At 40.1% G+C, this 19,673-nt stretch overlaps 2 protein-coding genes across 2 annotated transcripts; one reads left to right on the forward strand and one right to left on the reverse strand.

Annotated features, from left to right (window-relative positions):
• Window positions 1–3,510: 3,510 nt before the first annotated feature.
• On the forward strand, window positions 3,511–5,425 carry tac3a (tachykinin precursor 3a). The gene is made up of 7 exons (XM_008296863.1): window positions 3,511–3,581; window positions 3,967–4,082; window positions 4,172–4,271; window positions 4,504–4,533; window positions 4,637–4,690; window positions 4,813–4,879; window positions 5,170–5,425. The coding sequence occupies exons 2-7, from the start codon at window positions 3,981–3,983 to the stop codon at window positions 5,186–5,188; spliced, it is 372 nt and encodes a 123-aa protein (XP_008295085.1). The 5' UTR covers window positions 3,511–3,581; window positions 3,967–3,980; the 3' UTR covers window positions 5,189–5,425.
• Window positions 5,426–5,699: 274 nt separating this feature from the next.
• On the reverse strand, window positions 5,700–16,015 carry c1galt1la (core 1 synthase, glycoprotein-N-acetylgalactosamine 3-beta-galactosyltransferase 1, like a). The gene is made up of 4 exons (XM_008296864.1): window positions 15,775–16,015; window positions 13,849–14,109; window positions 10,543–11,207; window positions 5,700–6,839 (listed from the first exon to the last, which is right to left on the reverse strand). Exons 2-4 carry the CDS (start codon window positions 14,063–14,065, stop codon window positions 6,507–6,509), a joined length of 1,215 nt encoding a protein of 404 aa, XP_008295086.1. The 5' UTR covers window positions 14,066–14,109; window positions 15,775–16,015; the 3' UTR covers window positions 5,700–6,506.
• Between the last annotated feature and the right edge of the window lie 3,658 nt (window positions 16,016–19,673).

Below are 19,673 nucleotides of genomic sequence, written 5' to 3' on the forward strand. Positions count from 1 at the left end.
GTGACACTTGTGGACCTCGCAAGTCAGAGATCAGGGAGGAGTGGATGCAATAAAAAAACTGCATCCATCAAAGCCATTTTGCATGCCCCCAAGGAGAAGTATAAAGTGGACTCCAAGTTAAATTCCTCCATTAGATTAGAGCCCATTAACTCAATTATTGACAGGTGTGTCTTATGATCTACCGTGGAGAGGCCTGGAATCATCTAGATCTGCTTATTTTAGCCTCCACGTCGCCACAAGCAACAGCAACCAGCAGGGACGGCTGCTGAGTGTGTGAAGGACAGTTTCTTCTGTGACGGTGTTCACACATGAAGAATCCCCTTTGGACTTACTGGCCAGAGGTTTTCAGTTGTGCATCCACCCAGTCTGTGTACAAGTCAAGCTAAATCTATACCCTTCACTTTTCTCACACATCTGTGCAGTCTCACTCTCTGCTCTTCTGTCTCTCTCATTATTTCATAACATCTCTCCCATATAAGGGCTGTGGCGTCACTGTCCCCTCTCAACTCCAGGCTGGAACTTACTTTATCTTTTCCCTCTCAGGCTCATGAAAGCCTGCAACAAATGGATGATTGGCAGCTCCATTAGAGAGACAGGAGAGGAATAAGAGCATGGCTGGACTGCAGGCTTTGTCTGCTGCCGCTCTCCTCCACCGGATGCACGATTACACACAGGAATAAACCTGTGTTCTTATGTATCTTATGGACTTCTAAACAAATTGAACTACCAAACAGTCTTATACATTGTAGAGACACACACGCACAGAATCTATATTTTTCTGTCTTACTTTGTGCTTTTTCGAAATTTTCCCTCTCCGATTCACTGATGGGTTCCACTAGAGGTGCTGTTAGGACCTTAAAGCATTCGGAGCTTAGTCCAGCTCAAAAATCTATAGTTTTTAGCCTGATAACATTTTCAAGTTACTTCAGAGTAAAATTGACATTAATGTGAGACACTGCACTCTAAGCAAAGCAAGGTCATCCCTCTTTCTTTTCTTAGCTTATGTTCCACATGAACCTCACAGTGAATACAAACTTTCTAGGCCAAACTGTGTCGCTGAAATTATTTAAATGAAGATTTTACGCAGCTATTTTCATATGTAAAGGTGTGCCCTGTAACTAACTGTCTTCATAAATGCTGTCCCTTCTGACAAAAACATTTGAGAACCACTGAGCCTGACTAGTTAGGCAGCTAAAGAACCCTCTTCTTCACCCAGCTGGTAGATGAGGCAGCGGCCCTGTCACATCCTGACTCATCTGCTGCTACAGCAACAGAAGATAGTTCTTCCTCCACCTCCTCTCGCCTGACCCGCACATCGTTGCCTTCATCCTTTTTCTTTTTTTTTTTGGAAAAGCTTCTTTTATGCATAGCCATCAAGTCAAGAGAAAATTCTATACGGACAAAGATGATGACATTTCACGAGTTATTTATGCTATTTATACACACAGAGATAAATGTCTGAGAAACATCAAAACGGAAGAAAATGACGAAGCAAGATGTTCATGAACTTTTTCCGACACTTAACCGTTGCAAAGAGACATTAAATGTGGCCAACTGTTTCGCCACTGAGTGTCACTCTGATAAGCAGTAAACATCACATTGACGCAAACCTGACTTGAAACAGTCTTTTATACACATTAATATTAAATGATCTCAGCATGGGGCTGAACTATGTCTTTTTTCTTTTGCATGCTGGTCCCCCTATAGCCACCACAGGCTACCTGCTGTTACTGAGCCAACCGTGAGCGTCCCTGCTGACCTGTCAGGGTGAGAGATTGTCCAAACACCTCCACAGCTGTCCGCAGCTCTGAGGGGAGCTCATACATAAGGAGAATGAAAAACAAAAAAGATTTGATTTTGAGTTTGGTGGAAGAAAAAGGGCGACATCTGAACGCCATACAGCAGAGGGTGCGTGTCAGTCTGCAGACCAGGATGTCCTTGTAATCCTACAGCACATGTACGTATTCAGTTATGTAAAAAGTTTACCCTGCAACGGTATGTTCTGGATAAACAGCCCCTGGCACTATGTCCCTGTGCTCTATGTTGCTCCAGAACCCCGATCGCTTTGATTACCAGGGGAGATAAGAAAAAAAAAACACTCATCAATAATGTAAAAGTGTCATTAATGACTTCCCCACCTCTGTCACATCCCCCCTCACCTCCACATCACATCATCACGTATACGGGAACGGGACCAATATGGAAATGGGAAGTCATTGCTAAAACATAGCTGTTAACCTTTTTGTGAAATGCACCATTTGAATCGTGGCCTGGTGCTTTGTTGCTGGTGTCACACCCTCTTCGATCTGGCTTAAATCTCCAGAGGCCACAGCGTGTGACATCTGCTGTAGTGCCTCCTGCCTGTTTTATAGCTCTGATCTAAAACTTTGACTTATTGAAATATTCATGCTTGTTTGCATTCTAAATGGGCACACAAACAGCAACACAAGTGTAATTGCTTGTGTAATTGCAAGAAAAATGATAGGTTTGGTATAAGCACTAAATCTGAGTTGTTTTCAGCTGCCGGTGATGAAGGGAAAAGGCTGTTTTTTCATGATACACATAAATATGTTTTCAAGATTAACATGAATACTAAATGTTTTTTTCCCTAGTTTGTGGCTGTTTTGTTGTCAGATGAAACATTCACTGCAGTGGGAGAGCTACAAAAACATGTAAAAGGGTAAAGAAGTGTCGCACAGTGGGTACTTGTACAAGTAACAAGATGGACATTTCATCTCGCCACCTGTCAGAGCCATTTAACAGAGAATTTAACAGCCATGAAAACAATTTCAAGTGACTCTATGATTCACGTGATACTCATTGTGTCAATACTGGTATGAAGAAGTGTCTGTCCAAATACCAGCTCATCTGTTCAAAATGATTATGTTCACTGCCTGACTTCTTGATGATATTAACATGATTTTTTTTGTTTTATTGTGCATTTAATTAAAACATTCTACATTATAAGTGAGATTTTTTGGCAAAACCTGCAAAGGCGGCTGCTGTGGCTGTAACTGTGTCCTAAAAAAAAAGGTTAGGTTGGTGAATGGAGAGGAAAGGCCAAATGCCAAACATGTGAGCCTGCTGGAAATGATAAATGAGACACGTTGAACACACAAGCTCAGGTTGTTTATTTGTGTTCAGGTTTATTCTATCTTTAGTCAAGACCAACTAAGATTAGAGTCTTTAAGAAAAAAATCCCAGTTATCATCAGACATGGTATTGAGTCCAACCTTTATCCTCGTCACGTAGCCTGGACTTTTATTTTATTTTTTTATGGCGTGTGTGCGTGTTTGATGGGGGGGAAGGGGGGGCAAAAGCTCTCAGCAGCATCATGACCATCAATGAGGACTCTGCGTAGTCTTCAGTACAACGTGATATAAGACCCGATACCCCACCTACGCTCCAGCTGCTGATTGGCGCTACGCAGGTATCCAGCGATTATTTATTACCCCCAAAGCGTGGACGCCTCATTTATCCAGACTGGATCTCGCTGCAGGATCTATCTGTTTCCACTCCACTCTTCACTCGGGCACACGCAGCTGAGTCCTTTACTACATTTTCTGCTCGACAGAAGACAGGTAAGGATAAAGAAAATGCACATTTAAAATGTTAACGTTTCTATTTGTTTTCAACTTGATGTTTGAAGAAGTGGATTTAAAGTTTTGCCGTGGCTATTTGGTAAGGAAACGCAAGAATACTTTGTGGAAAGACTGTCTGTGTATTTTCTTTCTGTCTTGGGTAGATATATGTAATCAAAACAAGTTTGCTGCTTTTGATTAAAAAAAAAAAAAAAATTCAATATGGATATCTTTGTAAGCCTTAAACGGTGCGTTTTTACGCACCAGTTACGCACCAGTTATGCGCAACAGGTACAAATGGTTTCCTTATAAAATTGCCATGTAGTTAAAGAATCAACCTAAAAAAAATAAAATAAAATAAATAACTGTAAATACTACCACACAGGCGGTGCTGAGAAAATGAGAACAGGTTTTCTCCTGGTGACTTTGTTCCTCATCATGAAACTTCGCTGCAGCCAGTCAAGATGCGAAGAGTCCGGATCGCGCAGATCAACTTCAGACGTAGGTTTTCCCGTAATAACGAACCGGATTTTCAGAATATCTGATATTCAAAGAAACTGTTTTTTTTTTTCTTCTTCTCATAATTGCAGCAGACGGTTGGCATGGACAACCTCAAGCGGAACATTCTGAAGCGGTACAGCGACTTGGATTACGACAGCTTTGTGGGTCTGATGGGCAGAAGAAATGCCGGTGAGTCTTTATTTCACCAGCGTACCCCACTGATGACATGAAGAAGTTTCCATTACTAATATTAGCAGTAATATTAATAGTGATAAACTAACGAAAACACTATATGTTGCAAATTCTGGCCCCTTTTTAGAATTAATAATGTGTTCACAGTCGTTCTTATATGAATTTGTGTTCTTCAAAGCTCCTGTGATTTCTTTTTCACAAACATTCCTTTTATGTTGTTATTTTTCAGAGGAAAATGCTGTACAGTCGCCACAAAAGAGTAAGACCTTTGTCATTTACTAACGTGATTAAGTGATTGCTTTCTTTAAAGCATTTGAATTTGTCATAAAATACTACATTGTTGTTGTTATTCTTTCTGTTAGGAGAAATGCATGACATCTTTGTTGGTCTTATGGGAAGGAGAAACTCGGAGTCTGGTGAGTGTGTCAAATACCCAAGTAGGATTGTTTTGAGTGTGTGCTCTCGTTCACATTTTCTGGCATTTGTCATATGGACAATATAGCTATACGGGACTTTGATGTAATCTCTGCTCTCACAGATAATGGTCCCTGGAGGAGAGAGTATCCAGACAGGAGAGGCGTCTTTTTCAACAAGTGCAGACTGAGGTGAGTGCCTCTTCTTCTTGTTCACTCGGCAGATGGAGCATCACCAGGTCTCCACTGCTTAGAAAAATAGAACTACCACTTAACCTGTCTAATATAGAATAAAACTGTATCAGACTGTAGAGCTTCTGAAGGTTTTCTGCTGATCAGGTTTACTGACTCCGTGTGCTTCTCATTTCTAAGAAGTACATCTGTAGTTGGACTTCATTTTACCGTGCACATGATGATTGATTTCACACACGTAAAATGCACGAGGAATATCGCTTATAAGCTGTGCATGTGTTTTGTTGCAGGTTACTTCAGGGGCTGTAGACGTTCCTGCTGAAACAACTGTCGTGTTGCCACGATGACAGCAGATCACAGAGAAACAACCAACTAAATATCTGATGGAAACGACTAAACAGACGTGATTCACACTGTACACGTGCCAACTGGATTATGAACACGACCGTAAACCACGCAGATTGTATTTGTTTTATCTGAAGACGAAGCATAATTACATGTGATAAATTCTATTTCTTTATCATGTTATTCTTTTCCTTCAAAGTTCAAAATAAACATAATTTTTATACATAATTTATTCACTTAAACATTGGTGCATTTTCCCCATAGCTGTCTGAGTGATTCTTCAAGCTCGGCTCCAGTGGAGACGGTAATATTCAGTCACACTGTTGGGTTATATAAAATGGTTTGACAAGAGGGATTGGTTGGAGTTTTGTGCTGTGTTCATCAGTAGAGTTCTCAAAGAGAAGCACACGGGGTTTCAAGTACACACTCCTACGTCAAAGCATTTCACGTCAGTCAAAGGTAAAAAGAAATGACATTTTCACGGCACAGTTTTGTTGCTTTTATTCCTGAAACAAACACTGCATCACTGCTGGCCCTGGATTTAAAGTCTGCATTAATAATCGGGCTGCAAATACATCAAAAAGGAAATTAAAAAAGGCAAAACACAAACAAAGACATAGACTTAAAAAAGATTAAAGCAATTAAAAAGTTTGCGTTTTTTTTTCTTCCAAAAAATAAAAAATAAAAAAATCACATTAGAAAATCAAGGTGGTCATAAAGTAAAAAGGCTAAATATATCAAAGTTATGAAGGGTAAATATATTAAAGTTATGCCACATGTTGCTGTGCTCCATTTGATGAAAAATGAAAGTGGTTAAAATAATAAAACAAATTCTGAAATCATTCCATACATCTAACACTGTATCTCACTGCAGATTGGGTGATACTCCAGACACACTGTAGTCGTGTCCAGAGTCCACCTTAAATCCAAACGCTGATGATGTCAAGAAACAATCGAGCTAAATCAAGTGTTTGTTGTCTAAAAATAGCGACGTCACATGTAGCTACCACTGAATCATATTCAAGTTTTGACCATTCACACTGGGAGGGTGGAAAGCGTGACACTGGCTGGAATAAACTGTGATTAGTTCAATGAAACTCTGTCAGAAGAAAAGTCTCGTTAACCAATATACCAGTAACAGACTTCTCTGCAACGGTCTGTGCTTTCTACTGCAGCTCCTATCACAGAGTGAAAGTAGCCACAAGTGTCCAAATGTAGATTCTAATGTAGAACAGACACAGTTAAAACATGTTCAACCTCAGCTGAACTGCAGCACAGCGAATCAGTGATGTGCGACTACAGTCCTGTTCTCAGTGAGCTTTGAGATAAGGTTGTCCTTCTCTGGCTCCTTCTCCTCTTTGGTTTGGTTTTTACTAACAGAAAAGTTAGCAGCTGTGCGACTCCTTCCGTCCATCTCCTCCTGAACTGCTTTAAGTCCCAGCGTCGTGGTCGTCTGCGAGACTGGGCTGAGGTTCAGACGCTGGCGTAGGGAGGGGGGGTAGCGTGGCAAGTAGCCATACGCTCTCAGGTGGTAGGTGTAGTATTCCAGCTCGTACATCAGCTCTGCTTCCACGTAATGGAATGACACTGCCAGATCTGAGCAGCACTGTGGACCCTAGGGATTAAAAAAAACACACAGATCACGCATGTAAAACGCACACAGCATAGAATAAAAGCCAAGAAAAAAAAAGAAAAAAACAACATGCTGGAAGTTTAGTATTGATCAGCCACAACATTATCAGCACTGACAGGTGATGTAAATAACGTCTTGTTGTGGGATGTATCAGGCAGCAAGTGAACAGTCAATTCTGAAAGTTGATGTGTTGGAAGCAGTAAAAAATGTGCAGCACAAGGATCTGAGCAGCTACACAAATTGTAAAGGCTGGTCGACTGGGTCAGAGCATCTCCACAACAGCCAGTCTTGTTGGGTTTTCCCTGTATGCACTGGTTCACACTAACCAAAAGTGGTCCAAAGAAGGACATCTTGTGAACCACGCACAGGGTCACGGACACCCACAGCTCATTGATATGTGGCCCACGCAGTCCGAGCCTGCACAAGAGCTACCGTAACACAAATAGCTGAAAACCTTACAGCAGAAATCACATCCCAGCCCGAGCTCTTTGCTCGTCGCCGCAAATTGGCCAGACTGCCGAGGTTAACACCTGCCTGCCACTGAAAGCACCGACAATTGGCAAATGAGCGTCAGAACTGGACCATTATATTTTTTTTTACCAAACTCTATTGCTGTATTTTACTTATATTTTGCTCTTGTTTTATTATACTTATTATTTATTAGGCTTTTTCTTTTAAGAAAAAAAAAAAAAAAAAAACAGGACCAGAGTACAAATTTCATAACGTGGATGTGAGCTAGCATGACAAATAAAGTTCCTTGAATAATGCAATGAAAGAAGATGGCCTGGTCTGATTAGCCATGTTTTCATGTATACGGCCTGGTGTATGTGCATCGTTACCAGAAGAGATGGCAACAGGATGCGCTACGGGAAGAAGGCAAGTTGGCGAAAGCAGTGTGGGCAACGTTCTGCCGCCAAACCTTGCATTCATGTGAATATTACGTTCACATGTACTGCCAACCTACACATCATCCCCTTTCAGATATGAACTCCTTTCCATTAATCTGACAGCGACTGAGCGTTTCAACTTCTTGTCTGAACGAACACCCAGCGCACATTTACGGAAAATTTGGAACAGCAATCTTGCGAGGCTGGACTTAGTAGCATTTCTGCATAACTGCCATCGCATTATCAGACAGACACACACAAGTGACAGTAATATTGGTCCCAAAACATCACCGAGAGCAAAAGACACAATTTGCTGCAAAAAACCACAAAACGCCTTTCTAATTTATTTTTGCTGTAATGTGATTTTTGTTTTTTTTTAAAGCATGAGCAGGAGCTTGTTGCTTTCAGCTGTTTCTAGGAGTCTTTCCTCTGACTCTATCAAAGATCAGACAGCAGCAGGATCCCTATACGTGTTTCCAAAGTGAGACAACAGCTGGCATTCATGCACGTAGAACAACAGCTCCGGTAACTGCATTAATTATTCGTAATTCTAAATTATTTCTCACATAGAGACAATGTCAGTCTGGGACAGAACCCAACTGCAAGTCACACCGTGGCTTTTCTTTACCTTTAGACAGGTGAGCTGTTAAACACAGTTAATCAGCTGCAGTCGAATTATTTGTTCGATAGCAGCTGTCCTCAGGTCGAGCTCTGAACTGAACAAAGCCGTCTGGCTATTTTAATGACTGAATGTCACAATGCCACCACCTTAACAGACTGATGAAGCCAGCAATGCTACGTATTTCATGTTTACAACTGATGTCGAATCAGACCACACACACCTCTTCATAGTAACAGTATTCCCTGATGGCCCCTTTCAGCAAGACTATTTGTCACTCAGCAGAAATTGTTCAAGAATGGTCGGGGGAACAAAGTGTTGACTTGGCCTCTAAATTACCCAGATCTCAGTTCACTAGAGCATCTGTAGGAAGCACTGGAAATGTGGATGGAGGTTTTACTTCACAGGACTTATAGCATCTGCTACGTACGTCTTGGTACCACAGGACACCTTCAGAGGTTTTGGGAAGCTTTGACAGATCAGAGCTGTTTTGGCAGCACAAGGGAGAGCTGCACAATACTCGGCAGGTGATTTTAAATGTTAACCGCTCAAGTTAAAGTTTGAAAGACAACATTCAGTTAAAGAACCAGACAGAAAGGAGGAACACTTTTCTAACCAACATGATTCCCTCTAAATATGATATCAATGTTGTGAAGCGTGGACACGATGAATTTCACTTTTATAAGGACCCTAAATTATTAAGTTTACCACTTGATAAAAAATCTGATTTAAATCATAGCATCTATTGGATGGATCTATAGTGTATATAGTGTGTGTGTGTGTAGCTCTACTGTATTGTATTTCTCAGCTCTTCCTATTTATAGTTTATTTGTTCTCTTTTTTGTGCCCTTTCCTGTATTTGTACAGCTGCAACAAGTGAGTTTCCCCATCGGTGGTGAAAAATAAAGTGCAGTCGAAACAGTGACTGAAATGCAGCACATTAACACGACATGTTAACCTGCGGTCACGTTCAGAGACATTTCCACGTTGCAGCTCTGCACCGCGAAAAGATTTTTTTTAAATTACCGCAACGTTGCTCAGAGAGGAAGTTTGAGCGTGTCAGCTGCTGTGCCGGCAACTGATGTGATGTTATGTCTGCATTGAAATCAGAGGTAGAACCAGGTGTTACATAGTCGTGCTAAAATGAACCATCTTTGCAGTAACTTCAGTAGAAAAACTGAAAAGCACTTTGCGGGGAACTGTGTGAAACGGTCATTAATTTTTGGACAAGGGTCACAGTATGGGGCTATAATGAAGATAAAGTACAGTACTTGTACTCTCACCATTATAAGAACTGCTTTCCAGTGTAACAATGAGGCTGTTTTCAGTGTTAATTATAGTTTTTGAGCAACAAAGGAGGTGTGTGGCGCAAAGGAATAACTTAGATCTCTCAACAAAGAAATTACTAAGAGAAACGGCGCTCATTAATTTTTTATGAGTCGTCACATGTTGCGAGTTCTGAAACCACAAAGCGCCATTTATACAGTCTGATAAAAACATAATTACTTTAATATTAAAAGTGAGTTTGTTTTCTTGTTACCCTGTCAAAGACCAGGAACAAAGCGGCTCCGTATACTGCGTGTGACAGGATCAGTAATGAATCCGTCTCATTTTAATTGCAAAGGACGATAAATTAGCTGCATCGACGGCAACAAATTGACCAATTTTCCTTTTGTTGACAGGACATTGTTTGTGCTGCAATCATCTCCTTTAAAATAAACTCCCTCTGTTTCAATTTACTCATTGTATGCAGGGGTCAGGTGCAGAGTCTGAATGTGCCAGATACTCGCATGTTCATTCATTTAGTTGTTATTCCTCTGATTAGTCATTTAAAGCATCATCCAGTGTAGTATACACTACTCACTTTCAGTTAGAAAAAAAGCTCCTGCTTTACATGTCAAATGAAAGAATTCTCTCCCCTGAACGGTAGACGTGCACTCTGGATTTGAAAACTGACATTTAGTCTCTCCACAGCACGTCTTTCTAAGTGACTGACTTGCCCATTTCTAATACTGTCTGCCTGAACTCTGGAAATTAAATTGTCTTGCAATAGGGACTCAAGCTTGAGCACGTTGACTTCTTTACATTTTACCTTCTTTTCTTTAAGCAAGTTACTTTATATCGTATACTATTAAATACGTGAATAACCCACAAGTAAAACACATATGAAGGGACTTGCCTCAACAATTGGGTAGTAACAATAGCTCCAGTACCAGAAGTTCTTGGAGAACTTGCTGGTCAGATGGTGTTCGGGCACAAACGGATGAAATGTTTCTCGAAGCAAAGTATCTCTGGAGTCCCCAGCCACAACGCCCATCTTCTCCAAACACTGCCCCAGCGCTAGGTCTTCTACAGGGGTGGTGTGGGTGCAAACCTTGGTCCGAAAACCCTCCACGAATCTCTTGAGGGCTTCTTTGCTGAGCACATAGCCCGCCCCCCCGCTCATGTATCCTTGTTTGCTATAAGGCTTGAAGCGTTTCCCAAAATAGATGGGTTCTTCAGAGGTGTGATTTGACAGAATCCAGCGCAAGTTGTCCACCACCACATAGGTATCGTCATCTGCTTTTAGGAACCAGTCCGCTTCATCCCGGTGGTGTTCGTAGACATAATGGAAGGCCCGGATGGTCTTCCAGTAGAGCTGATCGCGGCCCTCCTTGGTGCCCAGACCTACAGTGGGAAAGGCGGGGTCCTCCACCGAGCTCATGAACAGAACTAAGTTGCAGTGCCGACTCCAGGTGGCCTTGACGTGGCGGGCTTTGCTCTGCAGGTTAGCCGGCCCCGTCATCACCCAACAGAGAACACGTACCTTCTTGTACAACACATCCGCCACCCGGCCGTCTTCGTCTGGAGGGATACAGTACAATACATAACAATGTTATCTGGAGTGCAACAGAACTACTGTATGTGGGATTCTACCACGAACACCACACTATCCTGGTACACGTCACCAGAACATCCACATGTCCAATTGACTTACTTTTACATTCTTCTTGTGTTTGTCCCCCTTTAACTGCATTTTGCAAACTTTCAAACAGTTGCTCATTAGCCACCCCCTTTTCTCTCAATATATAAATATGCTAAGAACTTGAAAAAAAATACTACCCAAAATATGTACGACTACATCCAAGTGCCTCAACACATTACGAGGATACAGCAAAAGACAAAAAACATAATAATAAATAGACTAAATGAAATGAGAAAATAAAGTGCGGCATAACTTTTTCATTACAATAATACTGATTGAAAGCTACATTATTATTTAAACACACATTCTGTCAAGGTAGTAAAGTGATATATACATATAATATAGTACACTTAGTGGTAATTAAAGTTTCTCCCCAGTCACTGATTAAACCCTTAAAAACTCAACTCTGTGAAAAATAATCCATTCCTGCATTAAAATGGCTGAAATGTAGCTTTTCTCATGAGAAACTGATTCATAAGAATAATAATAATAATGATACGGAAAGTCCCACCTGCAAACTGACAGGGTTGGTTTTTTTCTAGACTTGTTGTTTGGATATGAAACCTCTTCAGTGTGAATCCACGTTTATGAGACCGTCGTCGTTACACTGCAGCCTCACGGACAAAGCGATTCGCCATGGTCATTTATTTTGCTTATAATATGTCTTCTAGCATTTTAAAAACACCAAATGGGCCCGTCAACAATAGAAAAATGATGATTTTCACCACAGTGGATCTTTAAGTAGTTTCAAAGTATAACCAATTTTAAGCTAAATATTATATGTTCATCATGTGCTAGTGAACAGTTGCTTGTATGTCTAGTGTCTATGTCTATGTTTTTTTTTTTTTAGGTTAGGCTGACCAGTGGTTCAGTCATGTGAGACGTGTCTATTACACAAGAAAGGTAGCAGAAAGGGACTTAAGGCCACCTCAGGTACATAGTTTCAGTCTGAAGAGGCTCCTTGGTCAACTGATGGAATGTCGACGAGGCTGCAGGTCCACTTAGACGGTTTCCTTCTCATCTATAGGGAGCAGTTTTTGCCTAAGGAAAGTGCTTCTTACACTGCTTGGAAACCTTGCAACAGATCGAAACCATTAGAGGCTATTTTATGGGGCTAAAAGAGAGACAGTACTAGCTGTCATTGGGAAAAAAAAATTGTCATCTAAAAAAATTATTTTGACCACACACACCCACAGTACACACTCTTCACACCGCTGCTGTCAGGGAGGCGGTACGGGAGCGTGAAGTCAAGGACCACAACAATGACAAACAGTTTCTTTCCTCAGGCCATCAGACTCCTGAACAACCACAAACAATGACTGATCACTGCTGTTCAAGTTCCAGTTCAACATTCACGTTAACATGTGTCACCAGGCACTGTGCTCTTTAAATGTATATATATCTGCTGCTACATCACCTCACTGATGCTGCTACTTGTAAATAGAGTAAATCTATCTATCTATCTACCTATCACTGTCTCTCTTTTAGCTCCATACTATTTGCTCTGATCCAGCTGAAAGTAGAGTTTTGTGTTCTTCGTCATCATGTTGTAGACCAGCTGCCATTCTTCTTCTCTGGGTGAGAGGGAAATGCTGGACAAATTCTGTCTCTCTCTTTAAAATTTTAGTTTTTACCAACACTTACTTTTTTTATCAGTAAAGTGCTCATTTTATTATCTGATGTTTTAGGAGTCATGGCAGTATATCCACGACACCAGCCTGTCTAGAAACAAGTCAGTTACAAAGCAACGTAGCAAGAGTAAAGGCATGCAGGGCACACAATCAGCTCCCTCCTCTAATTCTTCCTTTCTTGGCCTCTCTGTCCATTTTTTCTCTTTGGTTACTTTCAGAATAATCTAAGCAGCCATGCTAAACATTATGCATCTTATGTGCTCATCATGTCAGTGTCTTACAGTGTGCCACAGGACTTCTCCCACGTCCCCATCGCCACCATTAAGAACCTTTAAAAGCTCACTATACTATCATGTAAATTACAGAAATACGTCTGTACAATCATCCATCACTATCATTGCTCTATCCTAGCCAGCTAAGTGCTTACGGGCAGATACTGCACATTAAAGGGTTATGAGTTGGCCTCTGCTGCATCATTCACCAAATAAACATCACGTCTGAGTTGCTGCTGTGATTTCAGTAGAACAGGTTATTTTTTACTTATTTAGAATCTTTCAGTGTTCAGCATCAAACAGTGTTTTATTTTGAAAAATCAATTAGCTAGCCCTGTGATAGACTGGCGACCTGTCCAGGGTGTCCTCTGCCTTCGCCCTAACTCAGCTGGGATAGACTCCAGCCCCCCGCGACCCTAGTGAGGATTAAGTGGTGTATAGATAATGGATGGATGGAAATCAATTAGCTTCTCTTATGAATAATGCAGATTTGATGTCGAATTCCATTAGTTCATAAAGGTTTTTCTGTACTACAAACATATGGATGGTAATATTCATTGAAATACTTCTGTCATTTCATGCACACTGGATGGTTCTATCTGTAGAGTGTAAAGCACCTGCACGGTTAAGGCGGAGGAGGTTGATGAGAGCAGATCCTTCCTTCTTCCAACTGGATGGAGTTGGAAGTGAGCCTACCACCGTGGCTTTTTCCTGAGTCTCTGACAGCACTGGGTAGCTTCTCTCAAACCACATCTGGTGCAGGAAGAAGTACACGCTGCAGGCCCCCACCAGGAAGCCCAGTGAAAAGGCCCATCTGGAGCCGCCGCCCTTCATGGTGACACCGTCTCCAGCGCCGCGACGTCCCAGTTACAGCATGTCTACACAAAGTCACACACTAGGATCAGTGGGATGTCAAACCTGAACTATCTCACTCATTAGCATGTATTTGTTTTGTTATATATAGTGTATGATTTTGAGCTGAGTTGATGTGTTTTTTTTCCAATTCAAGAATTTCCAGTATTAATTTGAAAATCATTTGTGTCAAATAGTCCCGAAAATAAAACTGTACTCTACAGCAGGACACATTTTTCATATATGCCTAAAAATTAAAACATGCAATGAGGTTTTAGTTCATGCATTTACTCGTTTTAGACTAACACTGCATGTTTTAAACACGGCAAAGAAATTTTGTCTCAAGATCTAATTCTACATTTTGTTTTTGCAATAAAATCTTGACAGAAAATATACACTGAAAAAACTACCTAAATGCAGCATGTGAGGTTTTATTAAATTCGATGCATTGTTTTTAAGAATAAGCATCTGTTGTTCCAACACACGGCATCTCTACAACAGAGTGGGAGTCATGAAACAACCAAGCACACGCTGTATTGGAGATTATAAATAGGCTGTGGTTATGAGACCAGAAATCACAAATCAGTAATGACTTGCACATCAATGATGCATAGAGTCAAAGACGCTGTTGATGCTGCTTGCGGTACGCTGTCCCACTCTTCCTAAAAGGTTTGGTAAAGTTGTCAAGACATTTTAGGGGAAATGATGTCAAACGCGTGCGTCCAGAACATCACAGCTTGTCAGTCCTACTACGCTGCCTAAAACCCATTTGTTAGACAACATATGGTGAAGCTGTGTACATTCGAGTGTCCGGTTACTGCTCTGAATGACCTGCCAGCATCAAGTCTGCCTGTTCTCACATTTCTCTTATCATCTGGGGTATCATGTAATTCCAGTGAAGCTGCATTTAAGGTGTCATGACATAGCTGCTGGCCAGTTTCAGTGTAATGGTAATACTTTTAAAAGCCACACCTAACAGGGGTGTGAATTACTGCAATTGTTAAAATATTTGTGACCGGTTGAGCTGCTCAAAACATGCGCACAATTGGCTAAATTGAACAACAGGAGCACTGCAAATGGGATTATAAACTTTTTCTCTAATTCAGAAAAGAACATTATTTGCATGCTGCGTTTATTTATTTATTCTAATACCAATTGTCAAAACTTGACTCATGACTGATGCTGTGGACTTAAACTTCAACAACAGGACTGTGGGTCAGAAAATGTGCTCCAGTCACAGTGATTAGTGCCACTAATCAGTCTGTGGAGCAGCTCTGGGATTAAGTCACAGCATTCAGGTCTAATTTTGTTTTAAAGCTAGACTGAAGTAAATAGATAAACTCAATCTCTTTTGACACAGACTTCACACTTGCCAGTATGTCAAAATGTTTTCAATTCAGTTCTGCTGCTGCCTGTGAGGTTAAAGACCTCAAAACAGATGTTAATGATTAACATTTGGCAAAAAAAAAAGCATCTGCTCTCTTATCCTGACGATAAATAAAATTGAGCGACAATCCGAGTAGAGGAAAAAACACATGACTGAGGAAGCGCCGAGAGGCCACGAGGACAGCACATCGCTTTCTTTAAGTTGATCACCACAAACACCAGCAGCTGCTTGTTTGTCTGCAGTCAGCCTTCAAAACGAAAGAAACACTGAAGAAATAACACCTGCATGTGTGTGTGTCATTTACCTTCGCTGGGAGGATCAGTCACTTGTGAGCACGGTTTGCTTGTCAGCCCTTTGAGCAGTCAGTGTTTCCTGAGAGCGGCACCAGCCTGCTACACCAGCCGGACATCTGCTCACATGTGTGGCTCACATTCATCCGAGTTGCTGCTGCTGCTACTGCTGCTGCTGCTTTTTGGTTCTCCCTATTATTGCTTCCCCGAACAACATGATTATTGAGAGAAAAGCCACCGGATAGATTTACATTCTTCAGCATCACGCGCTAAGCTCTGCAAATGCGGGCTCTCATTGGCTGGCTGGCTGTGACGTATGCGGAAGACCCATTTTTCCACGTTTTTTATTTTTTTAAATGTGGTAATTGTAAATAACTCGCAGGTTGAGTTATATTGGATGTGTTAATTATTAGTATATAGGTTATTTAAGGATAATGAGCGAGGAAGCGAAAGGACAGGAAGTAGAGGTGTTGCTTCACAAAGCTTGGCCACTAGGTGTCACTCTAACACAGCTCCACAGCTAGAGGCGACCTCAAATGTATTCATACCCTTCTATTAATTAAAGAAAAGGCAAAATTCTCAATAGTCACTCAAATATCCAGAAACTGAAAAAAGTAATAATAAATAAAAATTTGCTAAATTATAATTTAGTGAAATGAGACATTGGTTTTGAATTGTGGTTTAAAAGAATAATTTTAAAAAAAGAAAACTGTCTCAGACAAATCAGAGCACTTTGTTGATGAGCAGTGGGCCAAAATCAAAACACCTGTCAACGGGTGCAGACGTCTGATTGAGAGTTACAGAAAATACTTGATTGCAGTGATTGGCTCAAAGGGTTGTTCAACAAAATAGTATTTTGCGGGTCTCATCATGCTTGTTTTTGTTTGTTTTGGGGTTTTTTTTGTAATATTTCTGTTGAGCCACAATTCAAAAGCAATGTCATGATTTTCATTAAATGTTTATTTATTATTACTTTTGTCAATTTGAATTTATTTCAGTGACAGCTGTTTTTTTCCTTCTTTAATGGGAGGGTATGAATACATGTGAGGACGAATGTATGATTACTGTACATGAACGCACCTGAGGCCTAAAGAGCAGTCACTGATAGTATAAACTTGACTTAAAGAGCTGGATGGCCGAGCATCATCATCATTATTATTATTATTATTATTATTAGTAGTAGTATAGGATTTTAGATAAGCATTATCTTCTGAGCTTCGAAAATTGTACGTTATTTTCAAACGTGTCTTGTTTTTAAAATTTTAAATGGTTTGGCCCCTCCTCTGCTACTCCAGTTTATTTGGTATCGCACGGCACAATCCATAAAATCCACAAGGATATCTTCCACAAGTGACTGTTTAATACCTTTTCGACGCACCACCTTTGGGCAGTCAGCTTGTTCTGTAAAAGCTACCACTCAGTGGGACATCCTGCCGAATGACATTGAGACCTGTGTTTCTATCGGCAATTGTAAAAACAAACTGAAAAACTTGTTTCAGGACTCTTAATCCGAACATTGTAAAAGACTCTCAAAATAAATGAGTACAACCACACCAGATAGCAAAATGAAATGTCACATCTGAGTAAGGGAAAGAACAAGTGGAATAAAAGAAAATAGAGGGTAAAACCATAAACACATAAGTAAATAAATTAATGGTTAAAGAGAATAAAATGAACAAGGAAATAGATAAAGTTTTAAAAACGATTAAATGCTTAAAATAAAGTCTAAAGGCTATAATAATAACAATAAAAATAGAAATAAACACAATACATCAGCACAAAGATATGATTAATATGAGTCTGTGATAAAAGACACAAGTGAATTTTTTTTATCACAATAATATAAATTTTATTTCTATATCAGCCATTACAACAAAGTGCTTTACTGTAAAACAGGTATATTGCAGGTAAATTGGATCCAACTCAAGGCAACTCTTTGCACATCTATTTCAAGAGGCGGGTGTGTAGGAGAGGGAAGAGTACATTGAACAGGTATGAAAATGGACTCACGCACACTGTCTAATTCCAAACATGAATTTATTACAGCAACGTTTCGGTACTGGACCTTCATCAGGTCTAGTTAAACCAATAGCTTGGTGCAAAGTCAGAAGCCATCTTATATACGGAGTGGTTCTGACTCCACAGCTAATGAAGACTCTCCACAAATCCCTGGGAGTTATGTAGCACCTAAAGAATAAAAGAGAAGAAACATTATTTACATGATATCTAGAGACATGAGAATCAGCAGTGATACCAAGAGAAACCACTGATATTGCCACAATAAATTTATAATGTGGGTAAGCCGGGAAAGAAAACCTTCAATCTGGACCCAGACGAACAAGGATTAGCCTCGTCCAAAATGTCGAACATATTAAACAAACAAATATTCTATAAATGTATAGCAAAATGTCTACATATAATCAGTTTGTCCCTTTATAGAAACACTGCTGCATATATGTGTACGTATATGTATAAATGTACATCCCTATAGACATAGGGATACGTGGAGTTTGTTCATTGGTGCCGGGGTCAGAGCAGCTCCCTACTTAACCTCTTAAGACCCAAGCTCCTGTTTGATATAAGTTGTTTGTTTTTTTTTCGTCTTTGCTATTTGGTCTGATTGAATATCAAAGAGGGATAAAATATAAAAAATATAAAGAAATTCAAAATATATTTTAAAAAAAAAATATATATATATATATATATATATATATATATACAAATATTTTTAGAAATAAAAAAAATAATGAAAACAATAATAATAAAATAGAAATAATAAAAAAAATTTAAAAAATTAACTACTGCAGTAATATAACCCAAAATGTGATGTCCACGCATACGGACGCCAGGTCAAGGACAGACACACCAAATTTCAAAAATTAAAGCTTGTCTTTATTCACTTAAATTATACCAAATTAAAAGCCAAACCAGAATGGGGTTGTGAGAGGACATAGTCAGTGGTTTGTGTGTGATGCATGCATGAATTATGTCTGTGCAAGTGATGTAAATGTAAACATTCCAAATGAAGAAACTAACCCATAACCAGACCGGTGTGTTACCTGCAGAGGGATGCAGAGAGCGATTAGACTGCAGTCGGCCCTTAAGTAACCCAGGAGCACACTGGGTGTCACAGGTGCTCCTGTTTACATCAAGCAGCCACTCACAGAACCAACAGACGAACTAGAACCACCCTCAAGATACGAGATGACCTCAGGGGTCATCACCAAAGTGCATTACAGTAGTCAAGTCTGGAGGAGATGAAAGCATGGATGAACTTTTCTAAGTCTATATTTTTGAGGAATGACCTGATTTTGGTTCGTTGTTTAAGCACACTGTCCCCCGACTATCAAGAAACAACTGACAGTGAACTTGTCAGCCTCTTCAGGAGGAACTTAGATAAGAGATACAGGAACTAGGCTAGAGAAGAGGGCTACTAGAACTGGTGCCAGGGTAAAGAATTATGATGACTTCAGATTTGAAAAAGCAACACAACAGGGGGACAGAATCCAAATGCCTCATATCTCTTCAATACAAACTGTTCCATGAATACAAAAGAATACTAAAAGCACTGACACGGGAAATCCGGAACGTGGGTGTTGTTTCCAGGAAGGCTGTAGTTTCTGAGTTAGCCAGTATGAACAAGACTTCACAAAGCAAAGCAGCATGTGCACTCTAAAACATAACATTTATGCCCAACAAAAGCAAAAGAAAACCAACACAACAGTTTGCACCAATATTTTTCACTTATGACAACTTCTAATAGAATTGTGTTCAAAACACAAGTTTGGGCAACTAGCTTTTTCTTTAAAAATCAAAGTTCTTTTTATTATTGTTATTTTTATTCACCATTCCTTACCAAGGAGGGGACTTGAACTTGATAAGGTGAAGAAGAAAAAAAGAGTTATCAAGCTAA

This window comes from Stegastes partitus, unplaced genomic scaffold, assembly GCF_000690725.1.
Source record: "Stegastes partitus isolate 25-593 unplaced genomic scaffold, Stegastes_partitus-1.0.2 Scaffold1158, whole genome shotgun sequence".
NCBI classification, from domain to species: domain Eukaryota; kingdom Metazoa; phylum Chordata; class Actinopteri; family Pomacentridae; genus Stegastes; species Stegastes partitus.

Bases quoted from the DNA above. Each gene is read 5' to 3' on its own strand.
- c1galt1la (XM_008296864.1), bottom strand. From the start codon at position 14,065: ATGAAGGGCGGCGGCTCCAGATGGGCCTTTTCACTGGGCTTCCTGGTG. The intron at 11,208-13,848 runs GTGCTTTACACT...GTATCCCTCCAG, and splicing joins CCTCCGCCTTAACCGTGCAG to ACGAAGACGGCCGGGTGGCG. The intron at 6,840-10,542 runs GCAAGTCCCTTC...TTTAATCCCTAG, and splicing joins GTTACTACCCAATTGTTGAG to GGTCCACAGTGCTGCTCAGA.
- tac3a (XM_008296863.1), top strand. From the start codon at position 3,981: ATGAGAACAGGTTTTCTCCTGGTGACTTTGTTCCTCATCATGAAACTT. The intron at 4,083-4,171 runs GTAGGTTTTCCC...TCATAATTGCAG, and splicing joins CGCGCAGATCAACTTCAGAC to CAGACGGTTGGCATGGACAA. The intron at 4,272-4,503 runs GTGAGTCTTTAT...GTTATTTTTCAG, and splicing joins GATGGGCAGAAGAAATGCCG to AGGAAAATGCTGTACAGTCG.